Consider the following 25,370-nt stretch of genomic DNA (forward strand, 5'->3'; position numbering starts at 1 on the left):
TTTGGAGAGTAGTTCAATACAGGGTTGCCCTCTCTCCCCACTACATTTTGTATTATCAACAAGGGGCCAAATGTCAGTATAGGTAAAGATCAATATAAACTTATTTGCAGATATTCTAGTCAATATTCTATTGACTAACTCGACTAAAAATCCATAAAGACCTTGCTTGATTTCAACACATTTACTTCCAACACAAGAATCAATAATCACGCAACAAATATTTAGGATGTGTAATCAGTGGCTATGACTAACTGAAATATGATGAACTGATATATAAAAGAGAGTATGATACACACACACACACACACACACACCCTTTAATACACAAACCTACAAACTTATGTAACCATGGATACAAAACAGGCCCAACATTCAGCACAAAGGGAGGGAAAAAGAGACAGCTGTCCACTTGAACTTTAAGTGCAGTACTTTACTGAAGTATTTCCAATTTATACTGTTTTATACTACTGCTGTTACATTTTAAAAGCAAATATTGTACTTACTGTATATTTATTTGATACCTTTAGTTACTAGTTACTTTGCAGATTTAGCTCCAGCTTTACCACGTGCAACATTAAACATTAAAGTGATTTACATATTAATGCATCACTAGTTAGAATTGTGTAGTAACAATAATAATACTGCATGATGAATACTACTGTAAAATTAAATTTATTTCTAGTTTGTTGATTTGGTTCTCTTGTATTTAATTTAATATATTTGTATTTTAAATGCTTGATATTGTGATCCTCAAAAAGACATTTTAACATTTAAATTCTGTGAAAATGACTCAAAATAGCCTAAATCGTGTTGTATTATTTGTTAGTGAAAATCCTCCTGTCTTGAGGCTGAGAAATTAAGTTTGTAGTCAATGTGCTCAGTGCTTTATTTGGGTGAAGTCAAGCCCCCTTTACATTTCACCCACATAAGACACTAAGGATATAGCCCAATATCACAATTATTATTTAGGAGTTTTATAATCTGTACAGGAGATCCCTCTTTCAGGATAGACAGACATGCAAGTAAGGATGCAAAATTATAGATATATTTATATAACATGTATGCGCACAGCATGATACTTCACATGACATAAAATGTAAGTAATTTGACAGCTAGTCTATATATTTGCACCTCTGCTACATGCATGGTAAGGACAGAAGACTACAAAATACGAAGGTAACATTAACAAATGACATAGTAATTATAAGAAATGTGTATCTTCTGCCTACCTTTGTTTGAACAGTGCAACCCAACCTACCTTCTGTCTCCTTGCCTTTCTTTCAACATCCAGCTTCTATCAAATGTCCCTGACAGTTGAGGGATGACAGCAGGGTACTTAAATGCCCTGAAGGCACGGCACACAAGTCACAGTGCATGTTTCATTGTGGAAAGAATTTACTTTTGATCCTGCAACTTTTAAGTAATTGAACACTATCTCAAGGTGTGGACTGAATGGGACAGATCGTTGGATTGGCACTAGGTGCTCGGAGAGAGCTACACTGAGCTAAGTTTACTTCTGGTCAGCTACTGAAACACTGCAACAGGACAAATCCCTGGCTCCATTTTTGTTGTTCATGGTTTAAAAGCAATTCATACAAAGAAAGTGCTCTTTTGTAATATAACTGAACAGCTTTATTATTTGTGATAATAATAAAATGTGTTTTCTAAGTAAGCAAAGAAACGATTAAGATTTGTCTTGTAGCCCTGAATGGGCATGGATTTTTATCAAATAAACCTGACTCACACTGACTTTGAGAACTTATTTATTGAAGGTCATGGTGGTGGTGGTGCTCTCAAAGAATAAAACATCTTTTGGTCACGGTTTTAAACATCAAAAAAGATAATGATTATTTTAAAAAAAAAGGCACAACATATACCACCAAACTGACAAGGACTGTACATTTTGTACATTACATAGGATGTGTGGTGCCAAATAGAAAACAATGACCGGGGACCATACTTGGAGAACCTTACACTACTGACTGTATTACAAGTCCTCACATGTCCACCCTAAAAGGGAAACTGAGTCGGAGCCAACATTCAGTATTTATGGCAGGAGTGTTACAACGCTATCACTGATTAAGATAGAAATTAAATATTTTAATGGCACAACTGATTGCAAATCTCACAGCCGCAACACAACCTGGGCACTAATCTATGACAGTAAAAAGTGAGCTAAGAAATAAAAGAGTATTCATTTCACAAGGTGCTCTCCTCACACATATATACTCACTTCATTCATACTCCAAATCAAACTCCACATTGACATCCAAGTATATGTATGCCAGCCACTTAAATGCACTCTATCGTTGTTTACATTATGAAATATATGAACCAGTTTTCTTCTTACGTAATCCATAGATTCTTCCAACCACAAGCTGATGTAGATTTTGTTGGTTTAGAATGATAAACACTGATTGCAGTAGTTGGTCTGAAGGTCAAATAGGAAGTAAATAGATCACCTCTGCTCTGGTTAAAGCTAGCCAGTAGATCTACTGTCCAACAGTGAATTTTTATTTCACACTTTTACCCTTAGACGCCATGTACACCTGGTATTAACATGTGATCTGTATCTGAGTATCTTATCTGGATATGGAAATCTATATGTTAATGCAAAGTGAATGCAATCAGATCGGCCAGATGTGCATCTGGAGGTGGTCTGGCCCTCACTGTGACGAGATCTCAGCCAGATGTCAGTGTGATCTGCATGTTTGACCACTTTCTTAAGAAAAATGGCAAAGAAGAAATGAGCAGATCCCATAGAGCCCATACAGCAGCATCAATTTGGGAGACTCTAAAGACTGCGACTACATGCAAGACAGCAACTGCGAAAGCCAAATTAGCCCTGATGTCAGCAGGTTTCTTCACTGGTTGCCTCAAAATCTCCCCCCTATGAACTTGGAGTAAATCCTTATGGACTTTGGTCACACAGACTCTATCATGTCTAGTCTGCGTGGGCCAAGAGTGGATAAAATGTGCTATGAGACTTGAGACTTCACTTGTTTTCACAGGCTTCCTGGTTTTTAGTTTTTGTAAGTAATATTTTCATTACCGTATGAATCCACTGATTATTTTCTAGAGGAATCAAATAATTTGGTCTGTAACATTTACTTTTTTTTTTTTTTTGAATCACAGTTTCCTACAGCTCAATAAGACATCTTAAATTTTTTTGTTTTATTTGACCAAGAGTCAAAAATCCAAAGATGTCAGTTAACTATCACATAAAATTAAGTAAAGCAGAAAATCCTCACAATTGAGAAACAGAAATTAGAGAATGTTTGGCTGTTTTGTTAAAAAAAAAACATAAATTGATCAGTCGATTACCAAAATGGTTGCAGATTAATTTTCTGTTGATCAACAATCAATTAAATGACTAATTGTTTCAGCTATAGAAACTGATAAACTCTCCAGAAATTGCGCTTGAGTCCTCTTGGACAGACATTTGGACAGATTTAGACACTCACAGATGTTTGTTGATGTGTCTGCTAGTTCAGAATACCTGATTTTTGATAATGAGATCCAGTCACATTACGGGCGGAATCGAGAACGCTTATTAATATCAGGTGTAAATGCAAAGTCCTGTGACCAGATGTTAGAATCCAGATAATGCTACCATGACCTCTCGCAATTACGTTCATTATGGGACTATTTGTTAGCTTGCAATGCAGAATATAATGTGATCATAGCAGGGTCAAATAAGGGTGTGGATGAACATGAAAGTGTTTGTCCTAACCACCAGTGTCCTGGGTTCATGTCTCATCTTTCTTACAAGTAACTGACATTAAATATACCTTAAAGTCAATATGTGTAGGACCAGAAAATGTCCTACTTTGGCGCCGTCTGGTGGTAGTGTCAAAAAAGACACTGTGGCTGACTAATTAATTAATTTTTCTACCAACATCTGATTTCAAAGATGTAAAAATCTTGTGAAAGAATTTATACATAGTGACGTTAAGGGAAATATAATACCCAATGAGCTGTCCTGATATAAAGCAATAGGGGAGGAGGTGGAGGTGAAGAATGACACAATTTGAAATGGAGAATGAAATGTTTGTCCATGTCTTGTGACTTCCTTTTTTTTTTGTTTAGTTATGTACCTTCAGTTGCAACAATAATATCTTTGTGAATGTACAGGGTATTCTGTCTAGATTTTCTGACTGGGACACAGCTGATCTACTGGCTAATCAACGTGGATACTTTGTGCATCTTCAAGTCTTTTTCTGGTGTTTTATGGTTTTCATTGGTTGCCTTCCTTTTGCTCTCAGGGTGTTAGGAGACGGGAGTATGAACATGAGCCAGGAACATGGAGATCACAGCGCTGACGCTCAGCAGAGAAACCACAGGTGTCAGGATGCAGCTCGAGCTCACAGCTGCGGATAGAAGAAAACATTAATTATTGAGGATGCTCTGTGGCACATTTTTTTGTGTTAAAAAAATATATGTATTCTCTATTTCTTTATTGTTTTTATATTTATATTAATTTATTTACCACACTTGCTATTGTATTGTAACGTCTGGATGCTAATGTTTGTTTGTTTGTACATTTATTTGGTATGTTTGGTAAAAATCTAAGCAAAGCAAAAAAAGTTTCACACCAGACAAAATTTTTCCCTCTCACATTTCCCACTGTAGTTGTGGATGTATTTTTTATTTGTATTTATTTATTTGTGAAAATAGTCTGCGTATTTATTTATTTACATCTAGATTCATATTTAACTTTATGTCTATAATTACATTTTCAGTATTTATTTCTGAATTTATAGTTATTCATGTGTTAGTGTGGTTTTGATATTTAGATTCAATTAGACACAAGGTAACGCCACTTGACCTCTAGAGAAGTTCACCCACTGTAACTTTTTCAGTGAGTTAAACCTATAATACCACGATAGTTTTATTTATTTATTTATTCCCTTTTTTATTGACAAAGGTGGGTTCCCACAACTTTGCACATTTCAGAGCTTGATGCCTGCTGGTGACATTGCTGCCTATTACATCAATGATGGCAGCCCTCCAGAATAAACTGATATGTTTGTATGCTTTATGCCTTTGTTCAAAGGAATTACACTGCAGCTGGCAAATAGCCCGCACAAGAGGCCATGTACACAATGTCAAAGAAAAGCGCTGTGACAGATGAAATGAGATAAACCACAATGGCTCTTGGGCAAATTTCTTTATCACATCTTTATCGAAGTAATGTTAACCTAGCTACCCACGGTTTGTGTAGTGACGCAGGAAGTAGGTTCTTAATGTCTCCTTTATACATTAAATATCCAGCTTGTGTTACTTATTAACAAAGTCCTTACGTCAGCGAAATAGTACAGCCTACTCATGTAAAATATCTAGAGCAGAGGGGGGTTTCATTAACAGGCAAGGCAAGCGAGGCTTATTGCAAAGAAAATGGTCATGTTCACAGATGGTACAGAGAAGAAGAAAAAATTAAATAATATATGAATGAAGAAGGAAATATTCAAGAAAAAATCAAAAAACAAAACCATTGCCATAAACAAAAGCTGAAGAGAGCGTGTTGCAGTATGTCGTTGACCATCAGTGAAGACATACTCAACACTCCTGAACAGTCCTCCTTGCTCAGTTTGTTGCAGTGCTCTGCTTTTAATCACCTTCAAGTCCATGTGAATTTTAACTCTGCCTCATACATGCTAAGACATAACATGACATTAAACATCCCTGACATAGCTGTCGGAATACAACAGCCCATTTTCTTGAGAAACTAAAGTTCAGATGGAGGAAATATTAACTGTAACTGTTTAAATCACCAACCTATCCTTCTAATAAATTCAATATAATGATATATACTTTTTGGGTGGCTCCACTGTGTTACCCTGCTAGTCCCGTTGTGGAATAGATTTGGACAGACACTCACAGATATTTGTTGATGTGTCTGCTAGTTCAGACTACCTGATTTACTGAGATCCACTCACATTACAGGCAGAATCGAGAAGGTTTATTAATATCAGGTGTAAATGCCAAGTCCTGTGACCAGATGTTAGAATCCAGATAATGCTACCATGACTCCTCGCAGTTACGTTCATTATGGGACTATTTGTTAGCTTGCAATGCAGAATATAATGTGATCATAGCAGGGTCAAGTAAGGGTGTGGATGAACATGAAAGTGTTTTTCCTAACCACCAGTGTCCTGGGTTCACGTCTCATCTTTCTTACAAGTAACTGACATTAAATATACCTTAAAGTCAATATGTGTAGGACCAGAAAATGTCGCAAATGCTGTGAGAGCGGTGAGAATGAACCAAAACAATAAAGTTGTGGGCTGAATAGCTAAACAATGCAGCTCTGTAAAGCCAAGTAGAGCTGCAGATTCGGGTGAAAACTATCTGTGGGTTCATCACTATAATCGATTCCTTTCACATTGTTTTCACATTATCAATTGATACATTGTTATTAGAAAAATATAAATAATTACAGCTGCTTTAGTGTACTCAAGTAGCCCTAAAGCAGCAAACCAACTCTACTTAGATGCATATATTATTTGTGGAATACTGAACATTGGGAACTGAGCAGAACTTCAGATAAAATGCTGTTGTTTAATTGTGACACTGGTTAAACCGGTCAAAATAATGCTTAACTGAATCCACTTTAAATCAGGTATAATACTTCTCTATGGTAAACCTGCTCTATGGAAGCAAATTTTCTTAAAATAAGACTTATTTACTGCCGATATTCAGTCCCTGTCTGTGGCACCTGTCTGTGTTTTGCGTGTATGTGTGTGTGTGGTCATTACTCCGGCAGCTTTTCCCATCTCGTTGCAGCATCCCTGTCACACAACTGCAGACTGGTCCAGTCGTCTTACTGGTGCAGATCTGCTCACAGCCTCCGTTTTCCTCCTCACACCAGTCTGATTCTGAGGAGACGTCACACGTGAGTCATGAAAATCCTGGAAAGGTTTTGGACTGAAGAGCCGAGGAAAGTACTTGAAAATATTTTGGATAAAATAATTTCTAAAAAGTTTACAGTGAACATGGACAAAATCACTCCTGTCCTTAAAATGTTTCTTGAGGACTTTCTGCAATGAACCAAATTGTTGGCCAGTAGAAACTCACTTTCCCACCTACAGGTAAAACCTGAGAGAAGTGCAAAAGCTAGCAGCTCTTTAAACTCGGACTGGACTTTACTTACCTCTCCTTCTTATGGGTCCCACACTCAATATGTGCTCTTTATGGTCGCTGTCCTCTGAGTACATTCTTCTCTTGTGTGGACAGTTCTGGATGCACAGGATATATGCTTTAATACAGCAGACATCGTCTCATCACCACTTTTATTAAAGATGAAGATGTTTCTCACCACTTTGCAGGCGTTTGTTTCTGAGTCGCACAGGGAAACGTCACAGTGGAGGTGGACCTCATCGTAATCCCCGATAAACTTGAAGACGGTGACATGGAAGCGACAGGTGAGTGACACACCGTTCTCTGCCATGCCAATGGTGTTGTCCTTAATGTTCGGACACCTAGAGAGAGCCAAATATTAAAGGAACATACTGTGTTCATATGAGACTGTCCTGCTGAGTGTTGCTGTTATCCAAAGGAAAAAGATTGGCCTCCAATAAATCTGATAATAGATTAATTGCTCAAGCAATAAAATCCAAACATTCACTGGTTCTAGCTTCTAATTTGCTGCTTTGCATCATTATTAATCTAAATAAAAAAGATTTTATAGGCTAAATGATTCATAAAACAGATTGATCAATAATGAAAATTATGGTAAATTGCAGCCATAAAAAAAATCTGTGTGCGATGTTTGCTCTAAGCCCTACATTGTCTGTGTGTGTGTGTGTGTGTGTGTGTGTGTGTGTGTGTGTGTGTGAGAGAGAGCCTACCCTCTCTCTATGATGATATAGCGGAGTCGGTCACTGCTGTAGCGGGATGGCGTGGCCCAGCACATGTTTACTATGAGGATGAGCTGGTTTTCATCAGCCCCTTCCACAAAGACACCCACGAAGAGGATGTCTCGCGTGCTGAGCACCACCTCCCCCTCCCTGTATGGATTGCGGTACGAGGAGTTCTTGTATAGAGCCATCTTGGTGATGAAATTTCCTTCCTGGGTCGGTAAAGTGAGGTTTATCACACTAGAGGATGGAGGACAAAGGAGGAGAAAATGAGCCGGTTGTTGCCATAGCATTTTGTTTTATTTGAAGTAAACATGTTATGTTATGACAGTTAATCCCTGTGTCTACATGTGATCTGTCTATCTAACCTGAGCATGGGCTTGAGGACAGTCTCCAGCGAGATCTTCAAGTCCAGTTCGTAGGCGCAGGAAAACTCCACATTGATGGTTTTGTCTCTGGTGATGACGTTCCCGGTGTTGTTCACACTCTCTATCCACACAGTGTTCTTATACATGATGTGTGTGCCATTCGACTGTCCAATAGATAAAGGGATGTTTAGAACATTCAACAGAGAAGAAAAAAAAACATAAATAAACTTATTTCTTAAAATGTTGAACCATTCCTTCTACTCCTATTTAATCAGGGCCCAGTACAAGTTTGGGACATCCAGTACTTTGCGTAGCTCAGGCTGGAAGGAGAGTAAAAAAGCCAGCAGAGGTTTTATGCCAAATTTAACACAATGTTGCATGTAAAACGCAGTGTGGAGACAAAAGAAATGCTGACAATCTTCTCAGCAATGGCATCACTGTAATTATACAAATGTCTCAAAATGAATGCAGCAACAATTTATTGATGTTAAAGTAATGTAGCAACTTTGAAAATATGCAGCTGTGCTGAAGTCATACATGACCTTTGAGGGATATTCTTGAACTGATTATGGTTGGAACTAGTAACACGTAGGAGCCTGTCATCAAAGTTTGAGAGTCTGAGTGGGGGGTGTAACGAAACAATTTAAAAAGGGTACCCAGGTAGAAAGCAAAGTAATCAGAGCAGTAAACTCTCACGAGGCAAGTAAGAATACGAATGAAGGTAAACTGACCTGTACAATGGAGCCGCAGTGTCCCTTAGTGTTGTTGATGCGGAAGGAGATGAAGTCTTCTCCCTCTATTCCAGCGCAGTGCTCGTCGTTGATCCTGACATCCTCTCGTTCAAAGCCCAGCTGGAAGAGCTTACACTTAGAGATGGAAACCTCCATCTGAGCATGCTTACAGGTCACCTCCGCCTGGAGAATGTCATCATCACCTGTCAGACACACAGACAGATATCATGTACATGGCAGGGTCAAACCAGTATTATTATTGCTGGAAAGTGTGATGCTGTAAATATTCTTGCCTAAAGGCCAAAATTAACATTCTCAAAGAAAAAGTGAAATAATATTTTTGTTTATTTGTCATAAAATGCATTAGTATACATATTTCACTACTACATAATAACATTTTAATAAATATTTAGTACATCATCTACAATATTGTATGTCAAATTTTTTAAATGAGGAGCCTTTTTTTGACATTTTATGTGGGCAAAATACTATGTAAAATAATAACAGCAGATTTTACCAATAGAGACTGATTGCAACACTAACGTGGCTGAGATTATTGGCCGATTTCAGCTCATTACAGATATATATTTGTACTGGTGTATATGTCAGGTGAAAAAAAATTGTAGTATAGACTACTGAATTTTGTACTGTAAAATGTCCTGCTCAGCACATATCTTAGTATGTATGTGTGTTATAAAAATGAATATTGATAATTATATGGTTATAAAATGTTTTAATCTCGTAAATATTAATATCAGAATAAATCCCAATGACCAATTATGACTATTTATTACTAATATTATACAGTAAGGCAACTTCATTTGGAACATTTTGACATGTAGTTCAAATTGTAAAAAACAAAAGTATCTTTATGTCCTCAAGTACCCGATTTTAAAACAAGAATACTGATCAATTACATCAACATGAGTTTCTAAGTTTTTATAAATCTGTCTACATATCTGCAACGTTATAAACCAAGAAAATTCACCTTGATGCTGGGTAATGTAGGACTTATAAAAATACACTGTGTAGAATTTGAAGTCAGATCAGGAGTGTATCACCTTTGCTGTCAGTATAGGTAGTATAGTCTCATCTATAGTATAATTTACAGCATACTGGGACAGGATTAAAGCTGGGCATGGACGATATCACCTTATTGCCCTATGACGCGCATACCTCCAGTGCTGGTGGGTAACTCTGGACAGCCACACAGGTCACCTCCGTTCTCCAGCTCACAGGTAAAGTTTGTGCAGATCTCTCCTGCACAGGGGTCGTAGATCCATTCTGCTAAAGACAGGTCCACACACAATGTTAGCTGTCACATGCAATGTTAGCTTAATTAAACATGTTCAGTATGCTGACTAACCAGCCAAACTATGGCTGTTGAAAAGCACTGGGTGGAATTTCTGACAAGGGCTTAATATCCACGGGCAGGACATGTTCCTCTCAGCGTCCTCCCAACATTTACAGTCTCGGTTTGATTTACTCACTAACATCTCTCTACCCAGTGTCCTCTAACTGTACAGCCACCAAAATTCAGATGAAGATTGATACACAAAGTTGCCAACAATAAACTTAGCAGCAAGAGTAGCGGCAAGTGATTTGTCGTAACCCACATTTGCACAAATATATCATCAAATCAACAAACAATCCCCTCTATATTGACTTTAGTGTTACGTTAAACCTGTGATATCGGATTTTTTTGGGCACGTCACTTTGTGCAATTCTCTAAGGGGCCTCATTGATGGCATCATTTGAATGATGCCACTGCAAAAAAAAACTTTGTATGAAAGGTATGTGTTCTTAAAATGGTTTTATCGTCTATTTCTGTTGCATTTCAGTGCAGGTTGAATGAAGTGTTACACACATACTGCAGAGCTAGACTGTTCCACAGTGGGCATCAAAACTAGTGTAATTGTGACTTTAAATATCGGACTGACTGCATGGAGACATGCAGTGCAATGTGTGAGTGCCATGTGGCTAAGAGAGGCTTGCCCCGCGGTGCCCTTACAGCAGTTCTCTTGGGTGATCCACTTGGTGGTGAGGGTGCCCAGGGAGCGGCAGGCCTCTGCGTAGGCTGCCAGCGAGCCACAGACCTGAGCCTTGCGGTGATTATAGCAGCCATCCAGGTAACAGGACTGGTAGAAGGGCCGGGGATCCAGCAGACCGTGGCACGGCTGGAAGAAGCCCTTCAGCTGGGTGAGCTTCTGGCAGGCATCTTCACCTTGCAGCGCCGCCACTGCCGTGTTGTCACAGGACTGTGCCAGAGCCACGTACTGGGTTTCATCACAACTAGAGGAGAAAGGAAGGAGAAACCAACATCCAACTGTCAAAGTTACTGTTGTATTTATTGATAATGAGTTGTATTTATTGATAATGAGAAATTCTTATCCGACTGATGGGCTTGGGTGGGCCTGTGCCGCCCAGTTTTGAGCAAGTGCCAGCTATTTGAGTAATAGGTATGCCAGGGAATTACAAAGTGTTAACTCCATGTGAAACCAGCAACAGGTACTCCCTAATATTGTGGGCAAAATATCAGGTCACCCTGAAATGAAGAGCAGCTAGCTGGTTATGCCCCCAGTCTCTAACCTGACAGGCAAAGCTACACAGAAGAAGCCTCTCCCGACCCCCCCACACAGCATGCTAACCTTGACTCACATGGTATCCCAAGTCCACAATGTCACTGAGACAAGATCCAGTTTAAATATTGTCACAAGACCAATTCCTGTAGTTAAATGTCAGCCTGTCAGATTAAACTAATGTCACCAGAGAAACATTAGCATTCATCTGGAGTCATATTTCTGTCCACATGATGAAGTTCCACATTCTCTATGCCTTTAGTTCTGTTTGGTCTCTACCAACTCTTGAAGGAAATATGGCTCCCTAAACTTCTAGATGTTCCACTTCCTTCACCAGCAAAGTTTTCACAGTAAAGGGGGTTGATGAGAGTCTGTGGGCTGTAAAGCCAAAAAAATAAGCTAAAGGAGGCTAAAAGAACTCCAGAATTGGGTGATGAATCTGACGGAAATGGGTCATTGTTAATTTAGAAAATGCTGATTGGTGTTATATTTCAGGGATGGTCTCCAAACGGTTTCACAAGAATTGTACAATTACAAACATGTGCAGTAAATTGTGCACAATATATTCCACCACGTCTTTAAGCCTCACCCACCTGTTCTGCATACCGTTGGTCTTCCAGCTCTGGGCCAGCTCCAGGGCGCTGACAGCCGGCTTTCCCCTGGAGGTGATGTAGTCGTCGCTGGGGTCTCCGTTGAAATTCCCACAGAGGCCACACACCTTGTTCTGAAGCCGCTGGCCCATTGTGATGCTGAGGGTGTTAAAGTGGTTGTATCGGACCTGAATGTCCTGGAGCGTATCGATGACAATGAAACCTTCGGATGTGGACAGACGTGTCATCAGCCCAGTTAAGAACGGTACTGATACTGGTGTACCATTGACCTGTGAAGACACAGGAGATGGAAATCTTTACATATTTGAGATAGGACATACAGCCACCTGTATTTCATTCATTTTCAGTGACCAGCATAACATGTCCATTTTGGTTTGACCACGGTGGGATTTTGAGTCCTCTTCAGACTGCATTACTGCACTACTGATGATCATCATTAACATAATGAGATGACATTAAATATTAAAACTGACCATTTTATTGTCAATATAAATCCCTAAAAATTGCAAGATTTAGGACATGGGCAATTAACAAGTAGTATCAAGTAACATAAATAAGTAAGTACTTGAAAAGGAAGCTGATAATCTGATAAACCAAGAAAATCTACTAAGAGAGATAATAGGTCTGTTAAAGCAAGTCTTAGAAGCAATAAACCACGACCAGGTGTTGTTAAAGTGGGTTGAAGTCAAGTTATTGGTTTTCTATGACATCCAGTGTAGAACTGATTCTGAAATACAAAAAATAGTCCAAAGCTTCTATCACCTTGACCGTGCTGCCTGAGATGAGTATATTTTCCTCATTGATGTACAGGTAGACATGAGAGATGGTGGTGAGGTTGGGTGTGCTCCATTTATCAAAGTTAGCGATGAGCTGGAAGGAGAGGTCAGGCAGCTTGTGACAGTTTGTGGACAAGACGAAGGAGCAGGAGGCAGGGAGCCGCAGCGAAGCCCCATCGAAGGTCCTGAAAACCCCCCCACCAGATGCCACACAGTGCTGGGAGCGCCGCGCAAAGCAGCCCCGCACTCCGTAACGTAGGGTGCACTCTTCCTCTGCCTTACAGCGCCTCGGGTCACACTGGATCAGGTTTCGTCCAATGCACTGGCACCGTTTGGTACAGTCACTGTTCCAAAAGAGCTGTTTGGGCTGAAATAACGAAATGTTTCTGTTATAATCAGAGCTGAAACAATTACTCAGTTGATTACTTGATTGACAGAAAATATTAGATTAATAGATAAATCATCATAGTGACTTTAAGCACAAATACTTTAGGATTTGTTGATTTTCTTTTTTGATTTTGGAGAATTGGGCAGAGAAACAGGCAATTAAATCACAAGAAAGAAATTTCTATATTTCTGACATTCATCAGCCTAAATAATGACTCAGGTAAACTAAAAAAGGTTGATCTATAATGAAAATAAGCATTACTTTCAGTCCTATTCAAACAATCACACTTTGTTTTTGGTCCCACACCCTTTCAATACCTAAATACTATTAAATGCTGATTACTGATTTAAAAACAATTCCAGTCATGATAATTTAATGCAAATGTCCCAATTAACACTAAACAGAATTGAGCAAAAAAAATGTAGCAATCGCTGTCATATGTTTATGAAACTGATTCCATGTAGTGCTGGATGTGAGACTGACCTCATAGTACTTGCCATCAGTGTAGCAGCCACAGTTTTGAGGTAGGATGCAACTCTTGCCGTTGAGCACGTAGCCCTGGTCACACTGGCAGCCCTCCACACAGTCCTGGCTGCAGTCCCTCTGGCCGCGGGCTGGGGCGCACTGGGGCGGGCAAACCGACATGCAACTGGAGTAATGGCTGTTAGGTGGACAGCTCTGGACTGGGAGCAGGCAGGTTGGCAAATATATTAACTAATGATTGGACTGACTACATTGTACACACAGGACATTTTCCAGTTAACATATGTGTTGATTTTTCAGGGGTAAATATTTGTGGACAAGCGTTGATCTGAGAGTTGTTTGTCCATTTTTAGAGGCTCTATGGCAGCTGCCTAAAGGAATAGTTCAACATTTTGGGAAGCATGCTTATTCCCGTACTTTTTGAGATAGAGGAGAGAAGATAAATATCAATCTATCACTTGAATGTTAAGTACAGAGCTGAGAGTCAGGGATTGGTTAGCCTGCCCAGCATAAAGACTGGAAACAAGGGGGGACAGCGAGACTTCACCCAAAGTTGAGGAATACCCCTAGGAACACCTCTACAGCTCACTAATTAAAGCATTGTATCTCATTTGTTTAATCCGTACACAAACAGGAATCTAAAACCAACAATTTGTGGTTTTAGGAGCACCCATGTGATCAAACTATTTCTTGACTAACCGTTACTTTTGTTTTTTTGTGCCCAGTGTTTGAGATATGCACTTCCCTCCCTTAAACCTAACACAATGTAACTGAATGGGATTATGTTTGTGGTACTCATTGCATTTTTAAAAAACTTCAGCAGTAAACATTTAAATATTTTAAAAGAAACAATGACCTTGTTACTTTCATAATAGTTTTTCATTGGAACTAATTTCTACCAAAGAAATAGTTCCTATTAAACTGCTGATGATTTTTAAAAGTAATTTTTCCAACACTGTGAGCACCATAAATCTCAGAGACAGATATCTCAAAACCAGGACAAATACAACCAAAACTCTCTGCCTGAGTGGATACCACTAGAGGTAAGAAAATAGCTTTTGTAATACAATGGGACACCTATACATCTCTGCACTCATAAGTGAAGTCCATGGTGAAACTAAGGTGATCCAATACTTGCACTCACCACAAGGTGTGTCACTCCTCCAGCCGGTAACAGGCATCCCTTGGGTCAGACAAGTGCTGGCATATATCTGCAGCCAGTTGCAGATTGTATCCATCGCTCCCTGGTCCAGACAGGTGTCCTGCAGGCAGCTTTGATAAAAGAACGCTGGCGCCACCTTGCTGTGGCAACGTGCAAACACACCTCCTCGATCCACAATTAGCCCACACAGCCTCACTGCCTCAGGCTCCACAAACACATACAGTCCATCTCCCATGTGGAAACGCATGCCTGTGTTTACTTCATTTGCCCCATCGTCGGTGCCGAAGTTCGTGTTGGCATCAGCCACCATGAGAGGGGCATCATTTAGCACGCTTTTCTCTCCCAGGCCACAGCGTGGGCAGGAGTCTCCGCAGCCCACCTGACAGAAGGTGTCCCTCTCTGCCCAAGTCATGCCCCAGTCAGTCGTGCTAAACGTGGGTGGGGATAAGGGCATATCCTGGCACAGGCCGCAGGAGGCGTTGAAGAGGTCACGGGGCAAAGTCAACAGGAGGAGAGTGTTCCAGTCAAAGGCCACCTTCAGCCCAAAATCTGTCTCCAGAATGAGCTGCATGCCCAAGGTGAAGATGTTGACCCTCCCTGAGCCCAGCTTCAGAGGAAGGTACAAACGCTCCATATTAACCTGAATGAAGAGAGATTTAATAATACTGATTTGAACATGTTTAACGCTTATTCTAGGATCTCCATCTACTAACAGACACAGTCGTGTGTGTTTTTAGCACCAAGTCATCGTTTCTAATCCAACTGACCTGCATGTTTTGAAAGAATGTGGGGAAACCCAGGTGATGAATGGATACCATTAAGACTCACTGAAAGAGCTTCTATGTGTTTCTCATGTAATCTAATTGTGTAAGAGAGAAAGAGACAGAAACAGAAATAAGGAGAGTGAGAAAAAATGTGTATATGTATGTGTGTGTGTGTGTGTGTGTGTGTGTGTGTGTGTCATTTCTATTCCTCCTCAGATCTTTTAGTCGGTTTGTGAACCCAGTCCAAATGTCGCTCAGGGTCGGGGTTTTGTCTGAGCCAAATCCAGCCTGATAAAAGATGCCCATTGAAATTAGATCCACCGTAAGCCAATCAAAGAGGGATTCGCCCTCTGCCTGGTTATTCTATCTGCTTGATTAGAAATAACGTCCTCACAAATACAACAAGTATGACCTTCACGGGTCATGCATAAATGTGGTGTAAAGCTATAAATATTCATATTATAAGCCTTATTACAGAAATTAAAATCATGGCTCTTGATTCATTTACTTATCTGCCTGTTCATGCACTCACCGTGACAGTGTTTTTGTAGCTTCGAGACACTTCAATCTCATACTCGTAGACCTCCAATACAAAGCCCCTCACCCAAATTGCCTGGCCTGTGTCCCTTTCTTCATTACGAGCTGCCAATTTAAACTGAGGAAAAGTTCCACCCATGGTAGTGTGGTCCATGTTCTCTTTCCCACAGTTGGTGGTGGCCATCCTAAGAGTACAAGAGCTTTGCAGCTCAAATGGTACGCCACCAAATGGCAGAAAATGTCCATAACCAGCTGCCACACACAGGACCTCAGTGCGCGGCTGGCAGAAATACAGGCCATCATTCTCCTGGCAGTACTCCTCAGCGTGACAGGGTGCGAGCTGACAGTATACACTATTGTCAGAGCCATTGCAGTAGCAGCGCTCCTGGCACTCCCAGTCTGTCCAGAAAGTCTGATTAGTGGCCAGCTGGCGCCCGTGGCTCATACAGCCACAATCACTGCGTGCTACACACAGACCATCACGCAGTGCAAAGCCTTCCTCACACTGACACCCCTCCTGGCATGGCAGAGGGCATGGCTCTTCAGGTTCATCCAAGTTGGCACAGGTCAGAGGACAGGCATTGGTGCACTCATCAAAATGACTGTTCTCTGGACAGGGAAGAGCTGAGACAGAGGAACAAGGTAAAGGAAAGCAAGAGAGAGGCAAAGACAACACCAAATTCATTTTACAAAAATACCACCTTATATTGAGTATAAAATACTATGTTTTAAGCTTGCCCCTTGGCAGCAGCTGTGGACATCTTGGACACACAGTGGATTCCATTTGTGTGACTAGCTGTGTACCCTTGAAAGAACATTTTGTTATGTTGGTCAGTCTAACTAAATTAGTGACAATCAGATTTTGGGAACATTTTGATTTTTGGGAGAATACTAAGCATCTGAACAGTCAGCTGACAGGTGGATATGCTGAAATGTCTTGGGAAGTTTCAATGAACCATTTGAAAATGGGTTGATGGGTTGATTTTTGTGAATCCACCACAGCTGCGGTCCACAAACAAGCAAACACTCAGAGCCACCTAAAAAACTTTTTTTTGTGGAGTAAGAGGTAAATGTTAACAGTGGTGGTACACTGGTAGACCTTTATCAAAGCGGACATTTTGATTTGGCAAACACAGGTGTGACTGATAACTAAAATTAATTGCTATGTTGTATTTCTATAATTGCTGGAACAGAGCAATCATCATTGTTATTTGTTCCACCTGTACTTTTCCTGCTTTGACAGGACAAAACGACCACTGTGAAAAATGTATATGAATTGGATTTATCTGGGAACAAAAATTATGCTAAGATGCTATCAATGCTGTCAAGATTCAGTCAAGAGCTATTCAGAAAGCAAAATGACAATGTTTAATTTGGCATTTTTTGTTCGCTTCAAAAGGTTGTACTTTTATTTTGTAATTACTGCTGTAGAAAGCAAATAATGGTATGCTTGTTCATCTACCAAAGCAACAGTAAGAAAGGGGAAACTGCTAGCTGAAATCTTTTTGAAAAGATATGCCACACACCAAATCCAAAGAAGTCTTGTTACATGTTCTATATTTGATTTGTTTATATATTAATAAATAGAATTTCAATTGTTAATGTGTTATATAAATACTTGCTTGCTAGAAAGTTACAACATAGTGGTACAAATATGGAGTTGTTACAAGGCATATTTTTTTATAGAGTCTAGCTGTTTATTTCTGTTGTGGACACCCAGTGATGATCTTTTTATCGCACTCTGAGTTTGATGCCAAACTACCAAAATATCAGCCTGTTCCTTAGATATATCTACTCACGGCAGTTGGTGGCACTCCTCCAGGAAGCAAAGCCTATTTGAGCATCCTGACAGGCAGTGGCATAAGCCTGCAGTGAAGAACAGAGGGCTGAACGATTCCCTTCCTTTACACACATGTTGTACAAGCAGTTCCTGAAGAATGGTGATGGGTTGACCACTGCGTGACATGCCAGAAATGAACTATTCCCTGGATCATTGATGTTGCCGCACATCCAAGGACTCTGGTAGAGACGCAAGTCTGTGCACATTCGATACAGGTCATCACAGTCACCATTACAGGTGAGGTCATCAGCAATGGACTGCCAGCCCTCTGTGAACTGTTCAGTAGACTCCGCCAGGCGTCCATTTGGAAGGCGAAGGTCATCAGTGGAATTGCTATTGAAGACGCCACATAAACCACATGTAACATTGTAGTAGAGGGTAGAGAGGGAGATGTTGAGGAATCCCTGGCGTGTGTAGTGGACACGAAGCAGACCACGGGACTCCACCACTGTTGCATTGCCTGGGGCTCTGTAGATCATCATAGTCTCCATCGGATGGACATATGGAAGCACCACTACTTCACCATTCACCTGGAACACAAAAATGTTTCAAACTCATCGGTATTCAACAGCTGAAAATACATAACAAAAACATTTTTTTACTCTGCACAGAAAATACTAACCTTTACTGTATCAAAATCTAGCCCTCCCATCTGAGCTTCCAAGTTAGCCACTGTAACTACCACAGGTCTTTTCCAAGTGGGGCCTTTGTTCACCAACCGCCTGCCCATCTTCACCTCCACCATTGATCCATTAGTTGGCACTGCGCCACACAGCTTCAGCAGGTAGTAGGAACTGTCATCTGGGAACAGCAGGAAGGTGCCATCAAAAGAGGATGTCACTGAGTTCTGGGTGATTGAGCACACTCCTTCTCTCCGAGGATAGCAACCCAGCAAGCCCACCTCTGCCGAACACACCTCACCGTCCTTACAGGATTCATTGAAACAGGAGACTTCTCCAGCAGGCCCGCAGTTGCAGCGGAGGGTACATTCGCCTTCTTCACCACCAGGGCCTGCCCAGAAAGTGTTATTAAGGGGGTAATAGAGCCCGTTATGCTCACAGCCACAGTCTTCCCGCTGTACACAGCGACTTCCACTGAGAACATAGCCTTGGTTACACTGGCAGCCCTCAGTGCAAGGGTGAGCACAATACAGGGGAGCTGTGAGGTCCGAGCAGGAGGCTGGGCAAGCACTCGTGCACACTTGGTAATGGCTGAACTCCGGACATGACAAAGCTGAGAGCAAGTAAAAGAGAAGAAAGTATGTCAGATGACACAAGTAAATTCATGTAAGATGAAGAATCTGAGTAAACTGAATCAAATGGAATCTCACCACAGAACGTGCGAGATCTCCATGGTCGTATTGTGACACCAAGGGCCTGACAGGCCAGAGCATAGGCCTGGATGGCTTGGCAAAGCGTGGTGATATTATCCCTGTTGCTGCACATGTCATATACACAGCTATACACAAAGGCTGTAGGGTCCACTACAGCTCTGCAGTCCCTAAAAGGTCCATCAGTTTTGTTGATGAGTCCACAGTAGTCTGAGCGAAAGTAGAAGGCTTCTGTAAGAGGGTCACACACACTGCAGTTCTGGGCGCAGCCATCTGTACACCTCCAGTCTGGATCCTCTGCTCTCCAGCTGCCCCCTAACTCCACAACGCTTTCTGCTAGAGAGCCATCAGGAAGCACGGGATCATCAGCAGGGTCATCGTTATAGTTACCACAAAGGCCACAAGTGTTGTTGTAGTAGGAGCTGGGAAGGGAGATGGACGCATAGTGTTGTCCGTCATAGGTGACCAAAAGTCCAAAGTCAGTTTCTAAAGCAATGGCAACCCCAGACTGATATACTTTGACAGCACCAAGCTTTAGTTGGACAGGTAAAGTCTTCATCAAGCCATCCACCTAGAAAAAGGAACAGAGGAAAAATGAGAAAAGGCACAATGGATACCCTCACTTTCTTCCTATCGCTTTATCATGACAAAACTCTCAAAATGTTGATGGATTGACATCTTGTACTTGGATATTATGAAAAATCTAGGTAGATGCATCCAAGAGTGGGTTATTGGTGATCTGACTACTCAAACCACTCTCCCAAGGCAGTCAAAGAAGGGCTTCAAGGACTTTAAATGCAACCAAATAACCTGAATAAACACTTTTGCATTAGCCCAACAAGCGCACACCAGGCCAATATTGCAGTAATTCATGATATAAAAGGTTCCAAAGATTTTCACCTGGACTGTTCCAAAACTGCCTTTAGGTAACATGACTCTGTGACCATACACCTCCACCGTAACATCTCTAAGCCAAGAAACAGAAGCGACCCCACGGTTCTCATTTTTGGCCTCCACGCTGAAGAAGGGAAGTCCTGCCACCTCCCAGCAGGGACGAGCCAACAGGTAGGAGCAGGTTCCCTGGAAGTGATAGAGGAAGCCATCGAAGGTGTGGTAATGAGGGTCGCCAAATACCACACAAGTGCTGGTGCGGGTTGGCTGGCAGTAAAAAGCCCCTTCCTGCTGCTCGCAGGTCTCCAGCTGCCCGCAAGGAGCCTCTTGGCAATGCACCTCATTGTCAATGTCAAGGCAACGGCATCGCTGTGAACACTGGTCAGACAGCCAGAAGATTTCCCCTCGTCTGTAATAACGCCCTGGAGAGGATGTAGGAAAAACAGAAGAGGTATTTACAAGTACAGTTCTGCAAGCAACTGAAGCATTTCATTCCAAAATGGCATTGACTGCTCCAAATACTAAAGATGACATAGCTACTTTGCAAAAGAGAAACCTGTGTGGACATAATTATCAGTGTTTAACATTTTAACTTGCCATTGTAGCTGCAACCATTGGCAGGATCTATCAGTTCAGTGTCTACACGGAAGAACCAGCGCCCAGGGATATTTACATTGGTTGTCTGTTCAATGTTCACTACATCATTTGACCGTGATCCTGGCAGGTTGAAGAAGTGACCAATATCTCCACCATTAAAACCTGACTGAAAAGGGGAAAGGTGTGAGGGATGGAGGTGAAATATTAATCATAGATTTTCTATAATAGAACAGAAATGAAATCTTAATTTTCAGAATAGGGGACATTTCAGGACATTTTCAGAATACCTGAGCTGTAGTCCCACCAAGTCCTGTTAAAGGATCTCCACCACTGGCTGTTCCTGTGCTCCATGTGATTTCTCCATAGTTGAACATACTGAAGGACGCCACACCATCTGAGATTAGTACAGTTTGGAATGTGTTCACCTTTTAATCAAACAAGAGGATTGAAATAGTTTTACAAGGAGAAAAAGAGACATACACATAAAACATAACAAACGAAAAAAGAAGAATACCATAATTGAGAAGAATCCTTTCAACATTCAACAAATGTCCCACTTGCAGACAAAAAAGTAGATTCACTGTGTGGAAGTGGAATTTCAAAATGGCACTAGACAAATGTCTGATGGAATTACATTCTGTAGATCAGGTCAAAGTTGGGGAATCTTCACCATGTGTTTCTTAAATAACACTGTCATTTGCGACTGCTGCTGACCTGCAGTTTCCTTTTGTGTGACCAAGATATTTTATGCAGGGTTTGGACTTTACCGGGGTTGTCTGGCTTCCTCCATAGAAGGTGACTTGGTGCCATGTTGCTATAAAGACCCAGGTGGCTGTGAAGGTGGGCATGTTTTTGAAGTACTTCCGGACATCTTGTGTTGCCCTTTCCAGTATTTCCGGTTCAGTGGACTCTCTGTAGTACACATCTCCGCGGATGCCATTGTGCACATCTGCCCAAAGTGGAGCAATGAATGATCTGCTGTCACTCAGCGGAAAAGCCTCTGGTGTGAACTGGCTAACCTGTACGTTGAAGGAGACCACACCATTGTTGTTGACCTGTAAACAGAACAGACAGGGTTGCATTTCATAAACTATATAAGTACATACTTTCGACATTGAACTATTATTTTAAGATTGATGGATAACAGCTTTCTATGCAATAATGAGAGGCTTACATAGATGGAACGGTAGGGGACATTGAAGAAAATGAAGTGAATGAGCAAAGTAATTTCAGGAGAACTCCCATCATCCATCTTGGGGGTCTCTAGATCCCTATGGCCAGGTCCATATGGGTACATGATATCCTGCATTCTAGCTAAAAAAAAAAAAGAATAATGGACAAGAGCTCATTAAATTGACTTTTCTCAATTTGAAAAGATAAAAGAATTGATGTGGAGGATAACTTCAACATGTTCCGTCAATATTTATGTGATTCATACCTCCTGTCTGTACAAAGATGCTGAAGAGGTGGAGAAGAATGACTGGACAGCCTTGCCTGACCATTCTAAAGAAACAGAAAAAGAGAATGAGATGAGAGATTGTATCAACAGGGTGATTCATTTGCTCATTACGTTACCACTTCCTTGCGTACTGAGCAACCCTTTCTGAACAACTGCTACAGTATCTGTCTCGCATCTTCTTTAAAGCTAATGAAAATGCAAGCAGACATGAGTCATAGAACAACCTCTCATAAACAAGGCCGAACCAACGTCACGTTACTTCTTTAAGATCAGGCTCCCAGGTCTCCCCAGAGGAGCCCTGAAAAGGCCCTATTATGCATGCCAGAACAATGTGTCAGGATCACATTTGCCTTACAGTCCCATGTGAGCTGGCAACAGTGGACTACGGGCCTCTCTGTGCCTTGGTTCCCTGCAGCTGACCGAACTGGCCAGCTCTGCTCCAGTGTCTCTGTGTCTGAAGCCGCGAGGCTGCTTAAGACCTCATTACCACTTCTGTTTGGGAGCTGTCCATGCCTTGTTGGGTAAAGGGAGAGGAGCGTAAACACTGGGGCACTAATGGCTTTAAGTGAGTAGGTCTGAATTGCCAAGGTCTTTGCAGTGACCCATTGGGGCTGTTCAGTGCCGGGCTTGGCGTGTTTCCCATTGGCAAAATAGAGTGTACAGCCAAGTTGTCAGATTTTACAATCATCATATGGCATCGGAACTTAATTGTCTAATGAAACAGAATGAAACTTCAAACAGGTATTGGCCATACACTCACTTAATTAATATTATTAATGGGCCCATACATTACTGTCAACTTAACCCATAAGTTAAAACTAGTCATTTCTGGATACTACAGACCTAGTGAGAGATTCTGCCTTTAACATCCTCATCTGTGGTTGTGTTATTTTTGACTTATGAAACACATCCCCACTAGTATCCCACCATGCATTTTGCATCAACGAGTGGTAATGGGGGAGGACATGAGCCAGACCCACAACTGTTATAACCTTCGCATACAACTTTTTTGGCAAGTTGTAGGCAAGAAATTGACTGTTAAGGTTTTTTTATACCTGTTAACATTTGTTCCAACATTTTAGAGACGTGAGGAGGACATGCTAGCTGGCCTGCTAGCTAGTAGCCAGTCAGCGTTTTCTCAGCGAGCCCTTTTGTAATTTACCGGAAGCACTGATGCCTCTGTAGTGTTTTAAACATATGATATAATTCCTTTAGAAGATAAACTTTAGTTTTAGGGGGGAAATCTTATATTTATAACTGGCCAAACTGGTTTCACTGAAGATAAAGTTAAAGAACATGTTTTAATTGGACAATTTACACTGTACAATAGCGTTGTTTCTCTGTAGCTTTGGCTTTATATATGTACATAAAATGCCATACTTCAATAAAGAATAATGAATATATGTATGTATATAGAATTTAAAATGAAAATGAAAAGATGCAGTTTGGTGTAAGAGGTTATATTTTCGTCTTATTTTGCACACACATAACTGGTGTTATCTGTTGACGTCAATGTCACTGAAAGCTGTGAAAAAGCGTGGACCTTTGAGTTGAGATTATTTAGGTGTGTAGTTATGTTGTGTCGTCACCAAAGCCTGGCTGAGCTGGTGATGCCTGGACCAGCCATCTTTGTTTTATGTATTGACCAATACATTTCAGGAAAATATTTCTTTTTTTTAATAAATATAATTTGAAAACTGAACTTCATATTTTAGGGGTATTTATGTGTAAATACCAGCAGACTTTTACTATCCTGGAGACAATATTGTTGATGTGTTACTGCTGACACATGAGGTATCTGAGGTCAATTGGATACTTCTCTCAAATCTCTCTAATGTGTGAATAATATTTAGCTTGATGGTAAATTGTGTTCAGGTGTGCCAAGGTTAGTGAGCACTGCTGAGAGAGGTCTGCCCTCATGTCATCAGCCTTTCATCATACATTGTCAACAGAAAGATTACCACAATTGCTCTTTTGACTCTTGTAGCTCACCATCTTATCTATACTGGCCTTAACCCCGAGCCTTTTAGCGGGGCAATTAAGATAAAGCTTAAAGGACTTAAAAGATAAACAAGACAGTTCAACATGTTTATCTCTTGTCTCAAGCTCAAAGAGAGACTCTTATTGTATCAAGTAAGCCAAAGGCTTTATCAAAAATTAATTGACATTTATTTTATTTACTTTTTGAATTTGATTAGGTTAAGTCATACCACTATTCAGTTGTAATTCAAAATCATATTTTAGTGAAATAATTAAATCACAATTATAAAATAATTAATAAATTACTTAAATTGTGTATTTTATAGACTTAATTCTAACTTTAGTGGAAATGTACCTGCTGGCAAGAGTAAACCAGTGGCTCCCAGCTTGGTGTTTGGGACCCCTTTTGGAGATCTGAGGTCACAAGAGGAAAGATACTAACATTTTTGTAACACAAAGTTATGCTTAATTTTATGACCTTTCTAAATATTTGTTTTGGTTTTTTGTGAAACACTGGATACCCTCCAGGTTTCTAAAATTCCATAAAGTGAAATAATGTGAGAAGGAAAATGGTTGAGATGCTCATGGCTCATATCCATAGTTTGACCATAACCTGTGATGAGGGGTCAGAAGTAGACTTTGCATTCGACAATCAAAAGGTTGGGAACACCTGGATTAGATATCACCAATTGTATTAGGCCTTGAAGCTACAGTAACATCCCCAACAGAAGCACATATAGCAGAAAGAACTGTTGATGTTTCCTGAACAGATCATGAATGACCAAAAATGTGTGACATACAGGCCAAAGTCCATGTTTGCAGCATCAAACAGAGACAAGTCTAAATAGGAAATCTCAGATTTGTTTTGCCACACAGTCAAATTGAGTAGAGGAGGAAATGATACACTCACCTGCCTTCAGAAGATGGACATTTAGCACCTCAATAGTCTAACCTGGCAACCTCCGCACAGCAGTGTCCCATCCAGCAGAGGACCATCCACAGTGTAGTGGTGGTG

At 40.7% G+C, this 25,370-nt stretch overlaps 1 protein-coding gene across 1 annotated transcript; it reads right to left on the minus strand.

Moving 5' to 3' along the window:
- Nucleotides 1-1,614: 1,614 nt before the first annotated feature.
- On the minus strand, nucleotides 1,615-22,738 carry tecta (tectorin alpha). The gene is made up of 24 exons (XM_038708727.1): nucleotides 22,731-22,738; nucleotides 22,355-22,419; nucleotides 22,091-22,230; nucleotides 21,684-21,971; nucleotides 21,204-21,341; nucleotides 20,917-21,082; nucleotides 20,329-20,741; nucleotides 19,429-19,999; nucleotides 18,721-19,331; nucleotides 18,058-18,628; nucleotides 16,254-16,882; nucleotides 14,940-15,597; nucleotides 13,796-13,995; nucleotides 12,911-13,291; nucleotides 12,131-12,417; nucleotides 10,970-11,250; nucleotides 10,135-10,245; nucleotides 8,959-9,161; nucleotides 8,228-8,391; nucleotides 7,851-8,099; nucleotides 7,319-7,481; nucleotides 7,154-7,238; nucleotides 6,759-6,878; nucleotides 1,615-4,370 (listed from the first exon to the last, which is right to left on the minus strand). Exons 1-24 carry the CDS (start codon nucleotides 22,736-22,738, stop codon nucleotides 4,270-4,272), a joined length of 6,603 nt encoding a protein of 2,200 aa, XP_038564655.1. The 3' UTR covers nucleotides 1,615-4,269.
- Nucleotides 22,739-25,370: the final 2,632 nt, after the last annotated feature.

This window comes from Micropterus salmoides, unplaced genomic scaffold (assembly GCF_014851395.1).
Source record: "Micropterus salmoides isolate LMB-PRFRI ecotype aquatic unplaced genomic scaffold, ASM1485139v1 Ms_hic_scaffold_9, whole genome shotgun sequence".
NCBI lineage: Eukaryota > Metazoa > Chordata > Actinopteri > Centrarchiformes > Centrarchidae > Micropterus > Micropterus salmoides.